Below are 24,401 nucleotides of genomic sequence, written 5' to 3' on the forward strand. Positions count from 1 at the left end.
GCTGGCTTGGCCAGCAGCAAACAACGACAGCCTCAGTCAGTCACATGAAATTGGCAAAAAGACCGAAAACAAAAAAACAAAAAAGGTAAGAAAAATCAAAAAAAGTTAACATAAAAATTGAGTTGGACGTCCACGTCCACGTCCGGTGGGTTCGTTAATGGCATTCTTAACTTGGGATCATGCCGTTGGATTCGATGGTCAGCAAACTTTCCGCTCAGGAAACCCTAAAGATTAAATATATTTGAATTGTTTTAAAAAAAATATAGATAAAAAACGATTCATTGAATGCGAATATTTTAGGCTTACCTTTGAACAATTTTTAATTTGATCCTATATTTCAAGGCAGACTGTTTCTTGTGTATCCCTATTTTACCATGCCACAATTTGTAGCATAGCTTCAGACATTGACAATTATTCAGACAAATAATTATTGAGATACTGTTAAATATTTAACAGATGAAGATAATCTTAAAATTAAATATTCACAGTTAGAGGGTGGGTTTTGTATAGATATATAAATTAATTAGGTTTTTGAATAGTTTAAAGCAATTTAGGAAATTAATTTGTATGGGACTACATGGCGTATGAGTATAATTTTCAAAGAAGCTTCATGGTTTTCAAGATTTTAATGAGAAAACAATAATGTTTTCTTTAAAATACTAAAACTTAAGTGTGTTTTTAAATATATTAAGATTTAAAGATAGATAAATCTTTAGAAAAATTGTAAAAGTATCCAGCGATTAAGTAAATATGTATTTTTATACCCTTTCAGGGTATTCTCCCTTCCTGGGTTAACTTCCTCTTTTGTTTTTTAATTATTTAAAATGTTAAAAATCATAATTTTTAATGTAAATATAAACAAATATTGTAATAAACCAACCCCGATAATCATTAATGGCCAGCGTGGAGCCAAGCGGTTCAATCCCACTGATGGGCGGCGCCCAAGGTCCTCTGCCTGAATCTTCATCCAGCAATCAATATTGTCTCCTAAAAATGCATTTTTTAGTTAGTTATTTATATAATATATAATTTATTTATATTATTTCCTTATGTCTCTATTTCTCAGACTCCCACTCGCTCCCACTCAATGTGCCTCTCCCTCCCACTCTCCCTCTCTGTGCATCTCTAGAGATACACTCTATATGGCTCTGCCTAGCTCTAGATTCTCTATTTCTCTCCCGCTCTAAAACTCTCTGTTCTCTTGCCTCGCAGCCTATAAATACGGAGCGCTGCCGCCTTGCGCACCTCATTCAGTCCGTGGCGTCTCCAGTGTCAACATCTCGAGTGATAGTGAAAGTGCCTGCCCTTCGACCCGAAAAATATGACGTGGCCCAGGATGACCAGCAAGAAGATTGAAGTCACCGGAAATGGAAATCTACACTGGAAGCAATTGAGTAATGACGAAAGCGGATATCCACGTGTCCTCCACCGGGGTAAGTCTTTACCATGAGATATCATATTATTAGCATAGATACTAATTAAGTGATTAAGCCTATTTTAAAATCAGCTGTGTTGCTATCTATGCATTTATTTTCCCATTCATTGCCTTATTTCCATGGATAAATTCTTGAATTTTAATTTAAAATAACGTATTAACAGCCTAACTTAAATATATTTTAACTTTACTTTACCTTTACGATAATTTTAAAACTAACCTTGACTTTGGTGACAACTTTTGCTATATGATTATACCCTTTTAGTGTTTTATAATCCAGTCAGAAGTATACAACTAAGTGAAGGAATCATTTCCGACCCTATAAATCTTATATATTTTTGATAAGCATCAAAAGGCAAATCTTTTTAGCCATCTCCTGGAGAAAAACAATTTTTTCACTAATTTTCAATTTTTTTCAAAAAAAGAAAAGGGGTTCCATCGTAAAATTTTTAAAAAGTGGCTAAAAGTTTGAATTTTAAATTAAGTATGCAGATTTATTCATCAAATTAAAACTAAACTAGGAAAGCTTGCCGAATTGAAATTAATAATTTTTTGGCGGAGTTAAGCAATTTAAAAAATTTAATTTTTTGTAAAAATTGAAAAGATCTTTTAAAAAGTGTAAAAGTTATAGATTTTTCCCATGACAGCTATATATATATATATATATATGTATATACATATATTGTTCACCGATTCGGCATTCTCCGATTTTTATAATAGTAAAATTATATAGACGAATAACTCCATAGTTTCATTTAAACAGCTTGCTCTTAAATTTGTTCCAAAACAAATCTCGCACATGCGTGCATATGATTCCCAACTAGTTCTAACATCCCCGGAACGAAGTGACTGCTGCAAGCCAAGTCTTAGAAATGTGTTGTTACAAAAGTTGCAAGTCATTGTTTATAAGTGTTCAAAGTTAGTAACTGATCATACATACTTACTGGTCATGGATACTTAATGATCATAGTTACTTACTGGTTCAGCGTTATTTACTGCTCATAGTTAATTAATGTTCATAGATACTTACTGATCATAGTTATATATATAGTATTCCGATTTTCAAAAAACTTACAACGAAATTCTACAAGGGTATAATAAGTGATTCTGGAGTGGCTGGCACCCTCTTCCCCTTCACTTTTGGGTGCGTGTACCTTGGAGAGTGTGTGGGATTAGTTCAAGTGCAGCCAGTGCTCAGGTGCTCCACTCATCATGGCACTTGGCGCATGATACACCTTAGGTCTTGAGCTACACTGAACAATAATAATATAATTAATAGAAAGGTTCATATATTTAATGAAATATATACTATATGCTGATAAAGAATATATGTGATTTATAGGGCCGGAAATGATTCCTTCACTGAGTTTTACGTTTCTGACTGAAATTAGAATACCTTAAAAGGGTATATTATAAAGCTTATATAAAATTTTGTTGATATTAAGCTCTTTAATATTTTCCATATATTATGTTCAACTTTTCTGCAATATACACACTATTTATCAAATATTTGGTTGAGTTTCTATTTATTTACATACATTTTCCAACTGATTATATAAGTAAAAGGACTGATGACAATATATTGAAGCCTTTGAAGTTTATTGTCTATTTTTAATGTATTTATTTATTGGAAAGGTTAATATATAAATTCCTAAATCCAAATTGAATATTTAGGTATATTTCTGGGCTATTTTCAATATGTATTACATTTTTCCTTTCTACTTTTTATTTTTTCTATTAATTTATATATATTTTAATAGTAAAAGATGACTGAGAACAATTTTGGGTTGTGTTTTGAAACGGCTCTTTGCATATATTGAAGCCTTTAAAGTTTTTAATGTATTTTAAATGTATTTTATTATTTTTAATTTCGATATATATATTCCTATAATCTAAATTATTATTTTCCAGTGCAACTCTTGGCTAGTTTCGCTCGCTCGTTCAATTATGCTGCGACACACACTCACTCCTATAGAAAATTGTCCAGGGAGGTGGAAGATCCGAGGCCTCTGTGCGTGCCCTTCCCATGGCCACCATCCATCACCTGGCGGCGGCAACAACGACATGGACATGGTCTCGTCTCAAGTCCGAGGCCGGGCATAACCCATCAAGTGAGTTCCGTTTTGTTTGCGCATGCGCGGCGCGCATTCAGCATCGATATTTCACGATCGTCGTCGACGGCGGGGGTTTTTTTTATGGCAATAGAGATGAAAATATGGAAACGGGGAGGGGGAGGAGATGCAATGCCGAGATGGAGGCGGAGGAGATGGTGGCCACTTCGTGCTGCTATTTGGTGGTCCGCGATTTTGTTTTCATTTGGAAAGTGGGTGTGTTTGTCTAGCTGTCCGAGACCGGCGGCTTCTCTATTTTGGAGGAAAAAGGGGGAAAAGCCTAGACTGGGCCCTGGGAATGTCCGTTTTTTTCCGTTTATTTATTTTGTTGTTTTTGTTGGGGGGAAGTCAAAAAGCCTCAAGTTCGAGGAATGTGTGTGTTTTTTGGTCAAAGGAAAGTGATCTACGAGTGATGTGATCTTTCTAATACGAGGTCTCTTCGTCCGGAATGAGGAGGTTAAGTGGGTGAGATGGGAGTCAAGTGGTTGTATTCACCTCTAAAAGGTGGCCCCTCAAATAGTTGTTACTTTAATTTAATGATAAGTTTAGCTACAATAGTTGAACAAAAATAACCGACTAATCAATATTAATATTAACTAAAATACTTATTTCTTTGGTTTGAAGAGGGAGTTTTTTGAAACTGAACATGGAAAATAGGACTTTAAAAAGGTATTAAGCTGCTTTCTTCCTTATCTTCTCGTTTAGTTTATAATTGTGTATATTATAATTAGCACAGCCGTTTTGATCCTATAAATCTAGACTTCCTGAAGTCATTTTCCTATATAGGTTCTAATTATATTTAATTTCCTTATTTCTTAATTCTTTCATTATTTTATCGAATACTTTTTCTTACAAAAATAGTCTAGAGTTAAGGTTAAGGTTAAGGAGTTAAGACCAACTGTTGTGACTGCTGCTAACTCTCTATAATTCTATCCTTTTCCTATTTGACGTAGTTTATCATCAGTTAGCAAACCCAGTTCAATGGCGGAACTCGTATCCGTAAAACCCTTATCAATATGGAAAGTTCTTCATTTCTTCAAAAAAAAACTTTCATGACAAGAATGTGTGGTTTAAAAAATATCGAAAAAATGCTTTTTGCGCCACTTTCATAACCAAAGAGCAATGGGAAAACAAGCAACCATCCATCCAACCATCGATTCATCCATCTATCCAAGAGGTGGTCCGCACCTGAGATTCCAATCTTATTGCCAGGATGGCCTCGGGCCATCAAGATGCTCAGATATTTTGGCTTCCCCGGATACTTGGATACTTGGTGAGATACTTGCAGGTACAGATACATTTACAGATACATTTACAGATACATTTGCAGATACATTTACAGATACATTTGCAGATACATTTACAGATACATTTGCAAATACATTTACAGATACATTTACAGATACATTAACAGATACTGTACGAATATAGATACATTTACAGATATATTTACAGATACATTTACAGATACAGATTCTGTACAGATACAGATACATTTACAGATACAGATACATGCGGGTACTGCTGCCTTAGATTCACCAAAATCGAATGGTATCGAATGGGATCCAATATCTGAATGATCAGGTGAGAGGTGTGGCGAGGGCCTTGGACTGGTTCCATCGAAGAATCTTTTTTTCGGACTCCGGCTAATTGACTTTCAATGTTGTTTTTATTTTTCGTTTCGTTTCGTTTAATTTTACTTTACTTGAGAGCGTTGTCGAGGCGAGAAAGTGAAATTGATAGGCAGACAAGTGGCTTTCGGTTATGGAGGAGGAGATGTGGCTTAAATCCCAGGGAGGTGGAGGAGGTTTCAAGGGGGGGCTTTAAGCCGGAATGGGGATTCTTAAGAAACGCTTTCTAAGTCCCAAAGCATGACTTTGCTGAGAGGAGAACTCCGGGAAGAAATCCATCCTAAATATTTTATATTCTTTATACAAAATATTTTAAAATATTTATTAAAGTGTTTCCTTGTAAAGTTTCTGTTAAATAATTTAAGTAAAAATAGATTATTTAATATAAACTTTAGAAAATATACAACATCAAAAACTAAAACATTATTTAAATACTCAATTCTTATACATTCTGAGTAGTATCTCTTATCAAGTTTTCGTTGAATAAATTGGTTGATATAAACTTAATAAATATTATTCATTTATTCAGTATTTTTGATCAATTTTCTGTTTATTAAATGTTGTGAAAATAAATTTGAAGCTTAAGAAAAAATACTGAAACATTATTTAGATACTCAATTCTTCTACTTTCTTCTGAGTATGTTAATCATTTTAATATACTTCTTGTATTGTTTTCATATAATTCATATGATTCAAATTGTTCAGTTAGATATATAATTCAAGATTTCAAGCAATTTTTCCCAGTGCAGCATCCGTAACCCAATTCTTCTCCCTTGGGTGGCGGCAACTCTTCTCTCTCGATATTTTCCACACCCACAGCGTACAAAAAGTGCGGCAAAAAGTGTCTTCTCATGGCTTAATGGCAGTCGTTGCTACTGTTTGCTGCGACTGATGCTGCTGCTGCTGTTGCTACTGCCACATGTTGCAGTTGCACTTTGTTTTTGCTGGCGGCGTTTTCACTTTGTTCGAGATCTGGCACTAAGGCCCTCTGAACGCTGGACAAATGGCCGAAAGGTTACTACCGTACATCACACTCGAAAAATAATTACTAATTATAATAAAAAATATATTTTCGAAGCTTAGAAAGTTGTTAAAAGCCAGCTTAAAAGTTCCTTGCATAACATAATTATAAAACCATGAATATATTGTATACCTTATTCATGTTCTATACGTAAAATTTAAATATTTCAATGTCTATAATACATTTTAAATGGTCTCTTTAAAATACATTACTCTATTATATTTGTTTCTATATAAATATAAAGTAAAGCTTAAAGTTCGATTTATAAATAGGTCTTCGCTTTAAACATAGATCAAATCTTGATACATAACTATTTTTTGTCATTACCAAAACTAAGGCTTTGAAAGACCTCATATAATGTCACCAAATTTGCCTCTTTAAATATTAAATTTAATTTAATTGTGTATCTATCTTTAGAAATATTATTTATTTTTTTTTAGTTACTTATTAAATTATATAAACATTTTTTTCAGTGCAAGAAGAGACTGCAACTACTGCTATAACGACGGATGACAAACGCAGGCAGTTTGCCGGCGATGATGAAGTGTCAATGCAATGAAAACTAAACCAATAAATTGTGAGAGCGACCCAAATAGTTGGCTAGAAAACCGGCGTGGCGAAGAGGATTTTCATTCGTTACCGGAGACGGAGTCGGAGTCGGGAATGGGAGTCCGGAATTGTGAGTTCCAGAGTTCAAAAACCGGAGAGAACTATACCATCCCGATGGACACGGAACATTTGGTCAGTGAAGTCTTCCCCATTCCTCTATCTTGGTTATAACCAACTTCCCACCTTTATTTTTTTCTTCTTTTTCTTAAAAGTTGTGAGAAATTGAAGCGCAATTCAAGTCGACGGACGGATGGTGAAAGTAACAAGATACTTTTAATAAGACATCTTGCAATGCCGCTTAAGAGATGCGTGAGGCGTGCGACAAAAGTTGTGAAGAGTCTTCGCAGCCCTTTTCCCGGAGAGATCATCACACTTCACTCTTGAAACTCCATTCCTCATCCTGTATCCTACAATTTGTAGTATTAGCCAAGCCTGGCTCATGCAAAATCCGCCCATAATTGACCAAGTTAGCAGACAAAGTCGAAACCCCTGAAAGCCAACTCCAACTTGGACTCCCGACTCCGACACCGATGGCCGGGCAGACTGGCTGGCGCGTGTTACTTAATGTGCTTAATGTGCTCCCCCCAAAAAGAGGAAAAAATAACCAATAGACGGACCATCGGATCGAACCGATTGAGTTGGCCTGGCCAGCTTTCTGGCGGAACCGGAGCGCAGCTCCTTAGCCATCATACATACAACACATATAACCAAGTTGGAGCTCCAAGTCTAGTCGCGATCGAAATTACTCCAATTTCGAAACGAGTCTTTTGGTCATATTTAGCAAACAGGAATTGGCCAAGAGAGAGAGAGAGAGAGAGAGATAGAGATGGCCATGGCCAAGACCACGATCATGGCCATGGATACGGTGGCGGCGCCCCTAACAACAACAAAAAAACACTCAAAACTTTAAAGTGGAATTGAAATGGCGATGAAATACACAACAATGCACAGTGAGTTTGTTAAAAAAATATATAATATTATATTTAAACATATGTTTATAAATATTTAGCAAAGCCATGAAGATAAAGTGGGTATTAATTAATTAAAGCTAACAAAGAATTGAAGGTTTTGAGGGGCTTCTTTAAAAAACATTGACATTAAATTCCAGTTCTTACCAGCTGATTTATTAAACTTATATTTTATTAACTATAATAAATTACTATAAATAATAAGATATTGAGAATGTTGTGTATTATTTAATATAGATATTTTTTCACCCCAAGTTGATAATGAAACACAACAAAAATATTTCTATAGATCATTATAAATATGCAGATCTTTGTATCGATTAAAAGAATGTATCTATCGAGATTTTATTGATAGTACAATATTTTAAATATTATATTTTTCGAGATTTCATTGACAGGAGAACATTTTAATATATATTTTTATATAAATTTATATAAATAATTGCAAATAAGAAAACTTTAAGGAGCTTATGCATAAATTGATATTTATACCCTTGGTATTCTACTTTCAGTCAGAAGCTTAAAAGAAAGTGAAGGAATCATTCCCGACCCTATAAACCATATATATTCTTGATCAGCATCAACAGGGGAATCTTTTTAGCTATCTTTGGCAGCAAAATTTTTTTTCCGAAAATTTTCCAATTTTTTTTTCAAAAAAAGGAAAGGGGTTACATCGTTAAAATGTTCAAAAATTTTAATTTTTTTAAATTTTAGATTGAGTATGCAGATTTATTAATCTAACAAAAACTAATATTGGACAGCTTTCCGAATTAAAATTAATGCATTTTTGGTTGAGTTATGTATTTTTTAAAAATAGATTTTTTCTTAAAGTTGTCATATAAAAATATGGAAAAATATAGCTTCAAAGAATGAAAATATATTTTTGGGTTGATTTTTGATTAAATCCCATAATTCAGTTTTTAACTGCAAGTGTATATAAACTTTGGCTTCCGGAAGTTATAAGCCAGTTATAATTCCCATAAATATAGAATTTTAAATTGTTGAGTCTCTTCCTTTGTATTATTGTATTTATATCATATATCATATCACACTTTTTATTATTATAAAGTATTTGGTATCGCAGGACCTTTTAAAGCTAGAACCATAAGATTTGGTATGTGGGTTTCTTGGTTATAACTCATTCGAAATAATCTTAATTATTTTTGTCATTGTACTAGATTTTTGTAAAAATTAAAAAAAAATACTACAAGAGAGTATATAAAGCTCCTCAGGGAACATCAAGTGCCCCACTGTGCATCAGGTGGCATCAGGTTGCCAGTTGCAAGTTGCTCATCCTATTATTTCAACCAGATCAAGTGCAGCCGTGTTTGTTTTTCTTGTAGCTTCATTATATATATATATATATATATATATATTATTTTTTGTGCTGCCTCTTGGCCAATGCCAAATGTGGCACTTGGCAAAAATATTTTATGGAAAAGTGGAACAGTCGATGAAACATTACAGGCCACAGACTGCATAAATAACAATAAAAATAATCTAAATAAAGGTGCGATATCTCCTGGCTTTTGTCACCTTCTACCCCCTTTTGGGCTATGGAGATCTCCTTGTAATGTTTTTCCTTCGTATTTTATTTTATTTTTTAAAGAGTCGCCACGCAACGTGTGGCAATCAAAGGGCGCCCACACCCATTTCTTGATTACTTGCCGCATCAAAATCAACAAACAATTGGAGCATGGGGCAGTGGCAGTGGCAATGTGGCGATCGGTGGCACAGTCAGTGGAGGGGGGTGAGGGAATAGAAAGTGCAAACAGTTAGAGGACTTGTCCCCATGCAATTGTCGTCGTCGTCGCCGTCTGCTTCTGTAACCCATTGCAACTGAAAGTTGAAGCTGCTGCCCAGTATAAACAAACAGAGGACTGGGGAAACCGACAACAAGCGAGCAACTAGCAACTAGCAGCCGACGACGACGCATGCCACAAAGAGTACTACACTGAGAGAAAAGCATTGTGGCATTGACCAAGAAGCACTAATTAGTTTAGAGAAGCTGCTAAAATTTTATGTTGGTTAGCGACGCGAGATACGTATGGTTCAGGAAAGATAGAATCAATCACTTATGATATATTGACAATTTCGTATATTGGAAGGTTTAATTAAAGTTTAATTTATCAAATTTTCAAACATTGAAAAATATAAAATATTTTACAAATAATATTTTGATAAAATATCGTCATAATGTTACTTCCTTTGGTCAATTCGTACATTTTAACATTTTAAAATGGTACTTTTTTTCTCATATTTTAATTTATCGAAATTATCATTTCGAAAATACTGAAAGGTTTAATTTTTTGAAGTTTCAAATATCAAATAATATTCGCTTGCAGTTTGTCACTGGATCATGATATCGAATGAGAAAATTCATCATAACTAAGCCAAAAATGCATTAATTTCTATTCAGAAAGCTGTTCTATGTTAGTTTTTATAAGGTTAATAAATCTGCATACTCAGATTGAAATTTAAACCCTTTTCAAATTTTGACAATTTTAACGATGTAAACCCTTTCCTTTTTTTGAACAAAAATTTACATTTAAAAAAAAAAAATTTTTTTTCTCCCGGAAATGGCTAGAAAGATTCGCCTGTTGATGCTGATCAAAAATATATATGATTTATGAGGTCGAAAATGACTCCATCACTGAGTTTTACGCTTCTGACTGACATTAGAATACCCTGCAAGATTATACAAATAAATGCATAATACTTATTTTAAAAATAATAATAATGAATGTGTTGTAATGAACAGAAATCCCTTCTAGTTTCTTCAGGTGTAGCAGCAATATCAGACAGTCAGAAAATACCAAAAAAGAAAAAAACATCAGCAATATCGGTCTGCAAACCGGCGAGCCGCACTTGAACAAGTCGTACTTGGCATTGCTTTTTTGGACCTGGCTTTAAGCCTCGTCTTTGGCTCTGGCGCTGGCTTTGGCTTTGGCTTTGGCCGACTGCCTCAGTGAGGAGGGAGGCCTTCTTTCAATGAAAAGAAAGAAGAAATTTCGCTGCTGCTGCGACTGCTGCTGCGCATGCGAAGTGTTCCGCTGCGAGAAAGCAGGTGTCTGCAGCATTCGGCGCTAAACCACGGCGCGGACCAGACGCGTTTTTCTCTCTCTCTTCGATCGATCCTCGGAGGCGAATCGTTCTTCGTTTAATAAGCACTAAATAAATAAATACAAAAAAAAAAAAATACAACAAAACATATATAATAATATTAAAAAAAGGAGGAAGAAAATAAAAATAAAAAACGCTAAGCGAATCCCGAGCAAAACAAAAACATAAAAATACTAAAACATTTGTTGCGAAAAAAGCGGCGCAAAGAAAGGAGAAATTAAAGAACCGCTCGTCCGCTCGCAGCGGCTGCTGGCCAAGTGATCATCATCAACGCTTTTTTTTGTGTCCTTTTTTTGCAGTTGGTATTTTTTTTTTTAATTTTTTTTATTCACCGCCTGCCTGTCTTTGTGTGTGTGTGTGTTTATGTGTGCTCCACTTGCGATCGATAATTGTTGACCGCGTGCAAAAACGCCCCACCGTACCCCCCGTCAAATCATACCCTATACCCCGGCAACAAAGTGCAACAACTTTAACGGCCAAGGCGGCCACCGTTATTGCCAAGCAACTGTTTTCGAAAGTTGCCGCAACGCAGCAAAAGCAGAAAAGCAGAAGCAGATCCAAAACGCAGCAAAAGCAGAAGCAAGACGCATCCTGTTGGAATTGAAGGCGGAGCTGGAAGTAGGACGAAGCAAGTGGAACAAGGGAATCGGGCCAGGAGACAAGCGGTAAGTGGATAATATACCGTTACACGGAAGTAGGATATAGGGAATGAGTGGGAAAGGGATATAGCAACATATTCGATAAGGAAGTTTGACTTTAGATTAGTCCTATCACTTCCGGTTTTAATTCTTCCTTACAGTTTAAAATATTTTTAACAGTCTGTACTTTATAACAAATTTAATCTTAATTCTCCTTACTATAATAATCTTTTCCATTGTTTGAAAGAATTCAACCCAATAGGATAAGGATTTTTAAAGGATAATAGATTCACGAATTTATAATCATATATTAGTTATCACTTTTGAATCATTCCACAAGTTTCAGTCTTAACTTCCTGTTCTAATTTCGATCAAGCCTTACTAGTATCTCCCTCTTCTATATTTAAGCTACATTACATAAAAATAAGCTTCCTTTTCTATTTTCAATCAGTTTTTCAATTCTATTCTTCTTCGTTTGGATTCTAGAGAAATTAAAAGGCTGACCCGTACCCCTTCTTCTATATTTAGGTTATTACATTAAATTTAATTACAATCAATTAAAACCGTTTGGGTCAAACAAATTTATTAAAATAATTCATAAAGTTAAGAAGAAAAACTAAAGGAGAAGAGACTTATTAAATTCTACTTTTCTATTTGTTCTGAACCTAATCTTTTTATTAAGAATATTCTCAAGATCCCAAGATTGTAAGTAAGCTTTACTCTAAACCCGTTCAAGGTCACAAGGAAGTTGAATTCTTTCAGAAGATTCGCTGATTCTTCTGACTTTCCTCACTCTCTCTTTCCATGGCTTTTACTCACACCTTAGAGTAAGCCTGGCCTGTTGCCTTGGACAATGCCTTAGGCCTTCTAATTGGTCAACTGAGAGCATTCATGTTTGTCTGGGCCCAAGATGACCCACTTCACTTATGGGGAAACCTATTAACACTTTTCACCTCTCACCCCGTCCCCAGTCTCAACCATCCAATTTAAAAAGTCAAGTGAGTTGTCATTAAACAGATTCTTTTCTTTCTTGACTTTGTCGGAGCTTCCCTTTTTTTTCTTTATTTAATTTTTATTTTCTTGTATTTTTGCTTTCTTCTGTGCTTTGCTTTTTGACAGTAGACAGTAGTGGGTGGGGGAAGAGTTGGTAAGAGCAGCATTACGGATAAAGTCAATCAATCATCGTTGATGTGACTGAGAAATTGCTAATAAATTGCAATTAGCGGGAAACACTTTCATAGCTGGTTACCATAATAGTAATAATAATAATAATAATATATATTTATAATGGTCAGAAGAAGAAAATAAAAGCGAAAAGCACTTTCTTCGCATTAGCGTTCTTCTCTTCGGACCCCCACAACAAAATGACAACACACTTATTAATTTTGTGGAGAAATGTGTTAAGATAATGGTGTTATCTATCTTATTATATTTTCTGTTTACATTTCATTTATTTAAAAGCTTGCCAAAGCCAAGCTTGCTTGGGTCAGATACGTGGACATTGTTTATTTATAGAATTTAAATATTTTAATAATGTTTATCAAGGAAAATAAGTTGTCCTTAATCGCTCTTAAAAATCATCTTAATAACGTCTCATTTTTGGAATATTTTACTTTAGTTCAAGTGTAAACAGTTTATAAATTATGGTATTTCTTTATTCCGTTCCCAATACTAATGATAAACCAATTAACTATACAGAAAACCACTCGACAACAAGATGCAACATCAACGACAGCAGCAGCAGCAACAGCGGCCACATCAGCAGCAGCTGCAACAGCAACAAATACAACACAAGCTAGTGCGATGCAGAAATCTGCGAAGAAATGTAGAAATCGGTGCTAAGAAGATTTGGCTGCCGCTTATCATTTTCCTTTCACTGCAGGTGAGTTGAGACGATGCAAATAATTAAAATCAATTTAAGCCAAAAGCCGCAGACACAACAGCAGCTTATAAATAGATAATTCCCATTAGCGGCACCCGGCTTAAGCTTCCTTCTCTTTCTCGCTCTCTATCTCTATCTCTCTCTCGCTGTCTGCAGCAAGTGCATGAGTGTGCGTGTCTGAGCAAGTGAAAGAGCTCTGTGAGCTTGGAATGAAATGGAATGGCTTCGAGTGGAATGGAATGGGACGGGATGGGACGTGTAATTGGCATGGCCTCATTTCGCGCATCAATTGCCAAGTGTGTGTGTGTGTATGAGAGTGTGTGAGTGTTACATGTGCTCGTTTTAGTTCCTGGAAGCTTGGAATATCGCAGGCTCTCAGGGAAAGCATTGGAAATTTCTGTAAAATGATCATAAATGGAAAGGATGCCTAAAACATAGATCAGGGGAGTTTTAGAAAACATATTTCCAATGGGTTTTAAAAACAAAATGGCATTTGCATAATTTTAATTTGTTTCAAATCTAGAAGAGGTTTCTTGAAAGGTTAGAACTTTAACTAATTACACGGAAATTAAGATTCTTTAATTATCGTGTATATGATTTTAAATAAATTAAAGTTCTGGAATTCTTTCAACTTAAGAATTCTAGAATTAATTGTTTTAGAGCATATAAGAAAAGGAAACTTACTTCGGGAAGTCAAAGTTTATATACCCTTGCATTTTGTAAGTGAATTATAGGATCTTTTATAGCTAATCTTAAAATATTGATATTCTTTAAATCAATATTTATAGATATTTTCATAGACAATTTGTTCAATAAATTAAAATTTTAAAAACTCGTAACTGAGCCAAAAAGCCATTGATTTCAATTCGAAAAGTTTTCCTATGTTAGTTTTTATTAGATTAATAAATCTGCATACTCAATTTAAAATTAAAAAAAAACAATTTTTAGGCAATTTTTGACAATTTTAACGATGTAACCCCTTATCTTTTTTTCAAAAAATTAAAAAAAAAATTTTTCTCCCGAAGATGACTAGAAAGATTCCCATTTTGATGCTGATCAAGAATATATATGATTTATAGGGTTGGAAATGATTCCTTCATTGAGTTTTAAGCTTCTGACTAAAATTATAATACCATGTTAGGGTTAAAAAATAAATAAAAGTAGGTTTTAAAAATCTAAATTATTTTCAATTGCTTTTTTATTAATTTTGTTTTTAAAGCATAGCAGAATATTATTTAATAGAATTTGGAGTTTAGAATTTTAATAGGTGAACAAGTTATTAATTTTCAATGGATTAAAATCTACAAAACTTTGCTAATATAAAAATGTATACATAATTTTAATAGTTCAAGAGAATTTATGTTTTTGTTTAGATTAGGTAACAAGTAAGTTCTTTGGTTATATGTTCATACATTTATGTATTTGTTTAGGTGGAGTTGCATTCCATTTCCATGTGCATCTTTCCATTTCCCCCCCTCCTCTTCTTGGCCATCTTCAAAAGCCATCTCCGCATCCGCAGCGCATTCCTTTCTCTTTTTCGCCTTTTGGCACATATTAAAATTCCATCCATGTGCATCCATTTCTTGTTGTTGTTGTTTTGTTTTCCTTGGCCACTTTTGCCTAGGTAATATGAGATGGCCAACAGCAGCAGCAGCAGCAGCAGCAGTGCTCGTCGTGACGTTAGAAAGTTATTTTTCTCGTCTTCTTCTATGGGCCATTCTGGGGCGATGACACAATTTAGCCTGGTCAAAATAAAAATAAAGGAAAAAAATCCAAAAACAGAGACTGCAAAAATGCCAAAAAGCCAAGTTACCATTCCTTTTAACGAGCGGGAGCATGTGGCAGCTTCCTTTTCGCTTTCATCTTGGGTCGCATCGCACTGCCTGGCGTTCACCTTTGACCTCTTCAGTCTCCTACCTTCCTCCCCCCCGATTTTCCTCGATTTTCCACCAAGTGGCTGCCAAATTCCGATTCTCTGCTAATGTTTCACTTTCTCCCGATTTGGTGCGCTGCCAGTCAGACAGCATCTTCCAAAGGAAAAACTAAAGGAAAAACCATAAAAAAAAACCGGGAAAATGAGCCTAGCACATTCGGTCGAGGTCAAGATTGGCAACAACAGCCGGCATTTGTGCATAAAAATGCACCGAAAAATAATAAATATATCAAAAAATATATATTGTAAACTGTATCTTGAATATATATTTTTTAAGTGCAATTTATTTATTAGTATTTTAGTTCTTCTTCAACGCACATTACTTAATTGTGTCACACTGATAACGATAAATATCTAATTTTTATTAGAAAAGTCCTTGAAACTGAACTCTATTCTCTTCCTGGAAGTGAAATAATTATTTACGTTTATTAATTTAAAAATTTTTATTTAATTTATTCTCTCTGTGCATATCTGTCTACGGTCTTAACCCATTCGGTTTTCAGTCTTTAATTGCAATCATTAGTCGTAGGGGATTACAACGACTCCAAGAAGATAGCAGGGAACGGCGGGTAGGAACATGCTATTTAGAGAAGAAGTGGAAACAATGGAAAGAAACGGGGAACGGGGGTAATGAAACACCTTCCTCCCTGGATAATAATTAGCAAACAGTGAAGCACAAACACATTTGGCACACATTTTAATTAACGCTGTTATCCGGGTGGTGATAAGAGAATGATTAATTTTAAATTCAAACAAAAAAGGAAGCATTTAGGAAAACTAAATACCTATACCATTGCAGTGAAAATTCATCATAAGTCGGTAAAAAATTCATTAATTTCGAATCGGAAAGCTTTCCTATGCTAATTTTTATTAGGTTAATAAATCTGCATACTCAGTTCAAATAAAAAAAGAAATTAAAATTTTGTTAAATATTTAACGATGTAGCCCCTTTCCTTTTTTTGAAAAAATTAAAAATTTTGAGACAATTTTTTATTTCTGCAAGATATAGCTAGAAAGATTCGCCTGTTAATACTGATCAAGAAGACTTATAGGGTCGCAAATTACTCCTTCACGAAGTTTTAAGCTTCTGACTTAAATTATAATACCCTTTAATATAAAAATTTAATACAACTGCGCATTCGTAAGACAGCTCTGAAATAATATATGAGAGCTATATTTTTGATTATAAAAATTAAATAAATATTTCATATAGTCATATATTGTCATATTATAAATAAGAGTAAAGCATTAAAGTATATATGGATTTATTTTTAAATTCTTGTGACCCTATACTTCATGACTATTATAAATGTATTGTAAATATAAATTTAAAACAAATAAACTTACAATGCATAGTGTCTTGTACCTAATTAAATACAGAATTAATTCTAACATCAGTATACTTTACTAAAAATATTTGTATCCAATTATATACCTTAATATTCACAGTTTATGAAATGTATTTAAATATCTAAGAGACGCATTTTCAAATATTAAAACTTGAAATTAAAGTATTTTGCTGATATATTATTACCCGATTTAATATCATATTTTTCGCTTTGTGTATTTTTGGGGAAATTGCATTAAATTGAAGCATCTAGAAGTGCTCGACTTTCATATACAAAACATATATATTTGTATATACATATATTTTTGTTAGCCTTTTGGTATTCATGCCTGGTTTTTGCAGTTGCTCTAAATCACGTTTCCGCATGCAAATTTGATTTTAGAATTTTTTTAGTAGCCGGTTTTTATTTGTATTTTATTTTTTGTAGCAGTGGGTTTGTGTATATATTTTTGGGTTTCGTGGGCAGCTCGTTTTTCGTTTGCCATTTTGTTGTTATTTTAGCTTTTTAGCATTTACAATTTTTGCCTTTTTGTTGTCAATCGTCTGCCGCGTTTGCCACATCACTTTCTACCAAACAGGATTGGTTCAGGATGCCGCCGTTGCCGTTTGTCGTTGCAACATCCCAAGATCCCAGCTTGGTTACTTGGGCTACTCAAGATGCTCAGCTTTTCGCAGGTTTCTCAGTTTTCTCAGTTTTCTCAGCTTCCCAGTTGGCGGAGAAAGTTGTTTTCGGCGGAGCGGCACAGATTTGGAGGCTGCATCTCGCCATCTTCGCTGGGCATCTTCATCATGGGTATGGGTATGGGTATTGGGTATTGGGTATGGGGTATGGGTATCTTGGCCATGATCGCCATGGCCATGGCCATCATCGTTCACCTGTCCCACCTGCTGCTGCTGCTGCTGATGCTTCTTACTGCCCCCTTTACCGCCCATTCATGCATTCGTCTAATTGCCTTGATAGCTCGGCAACTTGGTAACTTGGCAACTTGGTAACTTGGCAACTTGGTAACTTGGTAACTGAATCAGTCCAGCGGATCCAGCGGCGACAAGTACATGGAAAAAAAGCCATCGCTTTGGATCAAGATGTTTCTGAATGGCCTGGTAAAAATGAAGACCAGACCAAGTGAAGGACGCGAAAAAGAAAGTAATGTAGAAATTAATTAAGTTTATTAGCTGAGCTCTGGCACAGTGGCTTTATATATAGTTGTGTTCATATCAAACAAGGATATGTCCACTAGAAAGTGCAATATGGTCTTGGGAGCAAACATTTAAATGGTTTATTTAGGAAATGGAAAATTTCCTCTTTTTTCTCTTCGAACATTTTATATATACATTAATTTGATTGTTATATTTTAAACTTGTATACATATATGTATTTCATTCATTATTATTCATTTTCTATTAAGCCAGCTGTTTACATATAAGAATTTATCAATATTTTTATATGGCAATTTTTTCATCAAATCGAAAGTTTAAAAATTGCATAAGTCAGCCAAAATGCATAAATTTCAATTCGGAAAGCTACTCTGTGCTAGTTTTTAATAGGTTAATTAATCTGCATACTCAATTTTAGATGTACAAAAAATTAAATTTTTTAGCTAATTTTAACGATGTAACCCCTTTAATTTTTATAAAAAAATTTTACATTTTCGATTTTTTTTTTTTTGTGCCGGAAATAGCTAGAAAGATTTGCCTATTAATGCTGATCAAGAATATATATGATTTATGGGGTCGAAAAGGACTCCTTCACTTAGTTTTATGCTTCTGACTAAAATCTATAAAAGAAGAATTGGCTTGGCTTTAGTTTATTTTTCTTTGATTATTTTTAAAACTGATGAAGAGATTTAACTTATGGAGAAAGACATCTACACAAAGCAAAGAATTGCCTGTCCCAGGCTTTCTTCCCACCAATTCTTCAGGCTCTTATCAGACCAGATAAAGATACAAATTCTTCAATATTTAGAGTCTGAAACTTGGACTGAATTGTCAGATCATCGTTCCGGCAATTCCGTTTCGATGTCGATCGCGATCTTAATCTGGGACTCTGGGTCTTCAGTCTTCAGTCTTCAGTCTTCTGTCTCCAGTCTTCTGTAGTGTTCAGTTTCCATTTACCAGTTACCAGTTTCCAGTCTCCAAAGCCTCTTCCAGTCTGGGAGTCTGGTCTGGTTCTAGCCTTGACATCGCCTTTTAAGGCAGGCGGATCTGCTTGGCAATTGGGTCGCCGCCTCATGTGCCACATGTGGCATGCGGGGCAGTAAAAAAAGCGAAATTGTTGCAAGTTTTCCGCTCATTTTTTGTTGTTGTCTTCTCGCATTTCTTTTTAAAGTTTTCTTTTGCTGCTGGCACGTTTTTTTTATTCGCCTTATGCAATTGAGTTGCATGCCGCATCCGCCTCGCAACCTCCATTCCATGGAAGTCACTGCACACACACACACACACACACACATACACATTCTCCGGGCTATATTTTCCACCTTAAATCATTGCATTCTCTCCACGCTTTTCTTCTGCTTTTGTCCCGGAATGGGGCCACAGGTCGCCCTCATCTGTGCGGACGATGTGGAGGTGGTGAAGGCCATTGCCGGTGGACCCGATGATGATCTTACCATTGCCCTGGGTGACCATGAGAATGAGCTGGATCAGATGGCCCAAGAGTCGGAGCAGGAACAGCAGCAACAACAGCAACAGCAGCAGCAACAGCAACAGCAGCAGCAACAGCAGCAGCAGCAACATGCCCAGCAGCAGCAGCAGCAGTTGCCGCCTCATCAGATTCAAATGCAATTGCCGCAATCGGTGCCCAAGGTGCAGGTTCATTACCAACACAACATGCCCCAGCCACCGCCAGGAGTCGGCCTCACCCTACGCAGTAAGTACAGGGATATACTCCTTGAAGGATATATACTCCTCCTTCGATTCGTTTGCTTCCAAAACAAATCAATTGATGTATTTGGCTTGTGCCACCATTTTTCACCCTTTCGATTTCCTAGGCAATCACCAGAACATACCACTGAGCTTTGGCCAGCCCTTTGGACCGCCACCGCCACCAGGTGCCCAGTTCTATAAGGGTCCACCACCGCCGCCGCTCCAGCAACGTCCCCAGCCACCGCCGCCACAGGTCCAGATCCAGGTGCAGCCACAACAGACCCAGGGACAGGTGCAGGTCCAGAGCCAGGGTATGCAGCAGCAGCAGCAGATCCAGGTGCCTCAGGGTGACCTCAGTGTGGGCGGTTCCAGCCAGAACGAGATCTGGGCGGCACCTGTCCAGGACATGCCCAAGATCGTCTCACTGGATGTCAAGTGCGAGAAGAATGGCATGAAGGTGTTCGTGCAATTCGACAAACCCTTCAACGGCATCGTCTTCTCCAAGGGTCACTACAGCAACATGAACTGTGTCCACCTGCCCTCCGGTTTGGGACGCAGCTCCGCCAGCTTTGACATCGGTCTCCACGAATGTGGCACCGCTGGCAATACGGATAACTACAATCAGGGCTATGGTCATGATACGGCGGGCAGCACGGGCGCTGGAACATATTTCGAGAATATCATTGTCATCCAGTATGATCCTCAGGTCCAGGAGGTGTGGGATCAGGCGAGGAAGCTCCGATGCACGTGGCATGATCAGTACGAGAAGAGTGTCACCTTTAGGCCATTCCCCGTCGATATGTTGGATGTGGTGAGGGCAGATTTCGCGGGCGACAATGTCGGCTGCTGGATGCAAATCCAGGTGGGCAAGGGACCGTGGGCCTCCGAGGTCTCTGGCCTGGTGAAGATCGGCCAAACGATGACCATGGTGCTGGCCATCAAGGATGATGACTCCAAGTTCGATATGCTGGTGAGGAATTGTGTTGCGCATGATGGCAAGCGAGCTCCAATCCAACTGGTGGATCAACGCGGCTGTGTCACCCGGCCCAAGCTCATGTCCCGGTTCACCAAGATCAAGAACTTTGGGGCCTCCGCTTCGGTGTTGTCGTATGCCCACTTCCAGGCCTTCAAGTTCCCCGACTCCATGGAGGTGCATTTCCAGTGCACCATCCAGATCTGTCGCTACCACTGCCCGGAGCAGTGCTCGGCGGACTCGAATCTGGTGCAGGATGTCCATCACTTGCAGGTGGGACCGGAGTCTCAGTATGGTCCGCCGCCGCCTCAGCTACATGTGGATGCGTATCATGTGGCCGCCGGTGGTTCGATTGGCAAGCGGCGGGATGAGCGACGAGTGCAGCGACGGGCCAGATCGGTGGAGCCGCAGGTGGGCTTAAATAGGATCATCAAGGTGGTGTCATCCGGGGATCTAACCTTTGCCATCGATGAGCAACAGCCGCAGGGTATGACGAATGGCAGTAGCTCCTCCCTATCCTCATCCTCGTCCAGCCCTCAAACGTTGGTCTTTCCCGTCCGCGAGGAGGGTCTCATTTGCATGACCACGCCGGGCTTTGCCATCACACTGATCGTGCTGCTGGGCATCCTGGTCACCTCCTGCCTCACCTCCGCCGTCCTCTATGTCCGTCTGCGTCCGTTCTCGTCCTTTGCCGGGGCCAGGAGCGCCAAGGAGCGAGCCGTTGCCTTCACGAATCCGCAGCTATCACCGCTGCCGGTCATCCAGCTGCCGACGCCATCGCCCTCGCTGCCGGCGGATGTCCAGGGTACGCTCTCCAAGAAGCGGGCGATGTCGTGAGCATAATGAATGCCCTTCTGACTGGCGACTGGAACTATGGCCGGGTGGCGGTATTAGGGTGTGTGTTTAGCGGTAACTAGTGCGGGAAAAAGCGGGTTTTTTCCAGGAATTTTCATTCGGACAAAATGTTATATAGTTCTTGGTTTCCAAAAATCAATCTAATAGGAGAAAAACAAACTAATAGAGCCTTTTTAATGCCAAAAATAATGCTTGGCTAAAAGTTAGAAACCTTTTTTAAACACAACAGTTAATTAACTTTGCTATATTTATTTTAAAGTCTTCTCAAATATTTAAAAAAAGCATGAAATCCGATTATAGAATCAATCCTTCTTGTTAACAGTTACTCGCTACTGGCAAACCGTCAGGTCACTTCCGTTTCCGGCTTTAGGTACAGTTGTGTCTGCGTCTGCGGCTCTTAAATTTGTAGCGTACGCTTCGTTAGTATAATTTTTCATACAAAAATATTTAACATTAACTCAAGTCGTTAACTGGGTTCTTCCACTTGTACTCTCGCTCTGTCTGTCTTCTTGCCCCTTCTTCCGGTTCCGATTCTTCCAACTTTGCTTCTCCATGTCTTTCTTTCTTCTGATTTCACCCCTCTCCGGTGGCAGTCGTTAATCGATTATTTTTGTTTTAGTTTAAGTTTAGGTTCTATTTATTCTTTGCAAAACGGTGCTAAGCCATGATCAAGCCCATTACCATTATCCCTAAAACAATAATATATATCCATTATAATGCTCCATTCCCCCGCCCCGTCACTTGTAGCTTTCTTCTGTAGCAATTTGAGCTGATATATTCCATTACTTAGAGTATTTCTCGTAAGACTCTCTCTTAAGACTTTGTAGACACAAAAACATAAATACACATTTACACTCATTTAACACCCAACAAGAACAACAACACACAAAGACACACACACACACATACAATATAAACTTGAATTAGTCACTAAATATTTTAAGCGCTTTAAGCCGTAGACTAAGCCGAATTCAAATCCAAATCTGTCTCTGTCAGCCATTTGCCCCGAGCACCTTTTGGATCTATTTAATAACAGTTAGTACGCCACTGTAGTCCACTTATTTATTTCCAACAATGATTTATAAATATATACGCATACATACCCGCACATACACATATACACCGCCTTATATATAATAAATATAAAATATATCATCCATTTTTTTTTGTGTACTTTTGTAAGCTGAGCCAATCGAATGTGCGAGCAGAGAAGAGAAAGTGTTCAATAAATTGTTTACAATCCCTTAAAATCCTGATTTTCCTGTCTTTCAATATCCTTTTCAGGTAAACTTTGTTTGGATTTTGATCAAATTTAAAGTATACCATCGAATTTATCTATACTATCAGTTGTCGCCATATAAAATAACCGACAAAATTTAATTTTCATTTAAATAGACGGACCGTTGCCGCCATGCAACGAATACAAAATTTAAATACAATATGGCCGACTCTGTACTACTGTTAAGCCAAGATCTTCAGGTTCGAAACTCCGCTAACAATTTCCAATATTCAGTCTTTTTTTTTTGCAACAACAAAATTGATGTGCAACAACAACCAATCTACAAGCACATAATTCCAAACAAAGATAAGTTGCAGCCAAGTATTGTCAATTTCTGAATCTGAAGTAACAGGCGAACAGAAAACGCAAGAAATTAGAGTTGTCCTTTTAGCTCTATTGTAGAGATCTCTAAATCTAGCTAAAAAATAGCTACTATGTCAACCCTAGATTGCGAAAACTTTTTCGTTCTCTAAATTTATCGATTTACAACAATCTGAACCAGCTCATTTTTCACTCCTTGTATATCGAAAGCTTTGACTATCGACTGCAGGCATGGAACCATATACGTCGTTGACATCCTACGTCTTGGGTTATGGTGAATGCACTCAGGAGCAGCAACAGGATCAGGATGAGTTGGATCATAACCAGGGCCTGCTGGTCACAGCCCGGCCGGCGGCAGTGCAGACCACTTCGCTCCTGCTGCCCATTGATGAGCTATCCAACACCCCCTCGATGATATCGTGATCAGCGCCAAGGAGGAGAGCCCTGATGACAGGCATTCTGATGACTCGTGCATCTCGGGCTCCTCACAGATTAACTAGAACCTCAAGGCCAAGCAGCAGCAGCAGTCACTCAAGCTGACCGCGATCACCCGCCAGGAGCAGCGTTACATTGGACCCAACTGCCTCAACATGACACCGGAGCCGCAGCAGCAGAAGCTTATCACCAGGATCATTTCCACTCCGCAGCTGATCGGCCTGCCCCAGAATCGTTTTGGGTTATGGTGAATGCACTCAGGAGCAGCCACAAGATCAGGATGAGCTGGATCACGCCCTCGCTGACCTCTAGCGTGAGCAGCGCCAAGGAGGAGAGCCCTGGTGACCCGCATTCTGAGGACTCGTCCATCTCGGCCTCCCCACAGAGCAAGAACAACCTCCAGGCCAAGCAGCAGCAGCAGCCGCTCAAGCTGACCGTGATCACCCGCCAGGAGCAGCGTTACATTGGATCCAACTGCCTCAACATGACACCGGAGCCGCGGCAGCATAAGCTTATCACCAGGATCATTTCCACTCCGCAGCTAAGCGGCCTGCCCCAGAATCGTTTTGGGTTATGGTGAATGCACTCAGGAGCAGCCACAAGATCAGGATGAGCTGGATCACGCCCTCGCTGACCTCTAGCGTGAGCAGCGCCAAGGAGGAGAGCCCTGGTGACCCGCATTCTGAGGACTCGTGCATCTCGGCCTCCCCACAGAGCAAGAACAACCTCCAGGCCAAGCAGCAGCAGCAGCCGCTCAAGCTGACCGTGATCACCCGCCAGGAGCAGCGTTACATTGGATCCAACTGCCTCAACATGACACCGGAGCCGCGGCAGCATAAGCTTATCACCAGGATCATTTCCACTCCGCAGCTGATCGGCCTGCCCCAGAATCGTTTTGGGTTATGGTGAATGCACTCAGGAGCAGCCACAAGATCAGGATGAGCTGGATCACGCCCTCGCTGACCTCTAGCGTGAGC

At 37.8% G+C, this 24,401-nt stretch overlaps 1 protein-coding gene across 1 annotated transcript; it reads left to right on the forward strand.

The window, feature by feature from the left end:
• The first annotated feature begins 1,066 nt into the window (after positions 1 to 1,066).
• On the forward strand, positions 1,067 to 22,641 carry dy (transmembrane protein dusky). Its single transcript, XM_086835696.1, has 8 exons — positions 1,067 to 1,433; positions 3,347 to 3,546; positions 6,672 to 6,939; positions 7,020 to 7,757; positions 10,550 to 11,563; positions 13,235 to 13,418; positions 19,235 to 19,565; positions 19,687 to 22,641. The coding sequence occupies exons 6-8, from the start codon at positions 13,254 to 13,256 to the stop codon at positions 21,369 to 21,371; spliced, it is 2,181 nt and encodes a 726-aa protein (XP_086691822.1). The 5' UTR covers positions 1,067 to 1,433; positions 3,347 to 3,546; positions 6,672 to 6,939; positions 7,020 to 7,757; positions 10,550 to 11,563; positions 13,235 to 13,253; the 3' UTR covers positions 21,372 to 22,641.
• The last annotated feature ends 1,760 nt before the right edge of the window (positions 22,642 to 24,401 follow it).

The sequence above is a fragment of the Drosophila serrata genome, unplaced genomic scaffold (assembly GCF_035046125.1).
Source record: "Drosophila serrata isolate PLE 108 unplaced genomic scaffold, ASM3504612v1 contig_276, whole genome shotgun sequence".
Lineage (NCBI taxonomy): Eukaryota > Metazoa > Arthropoda > Insecta > Diptera > Drosophilidae > Drosophila > Drosophila serrata.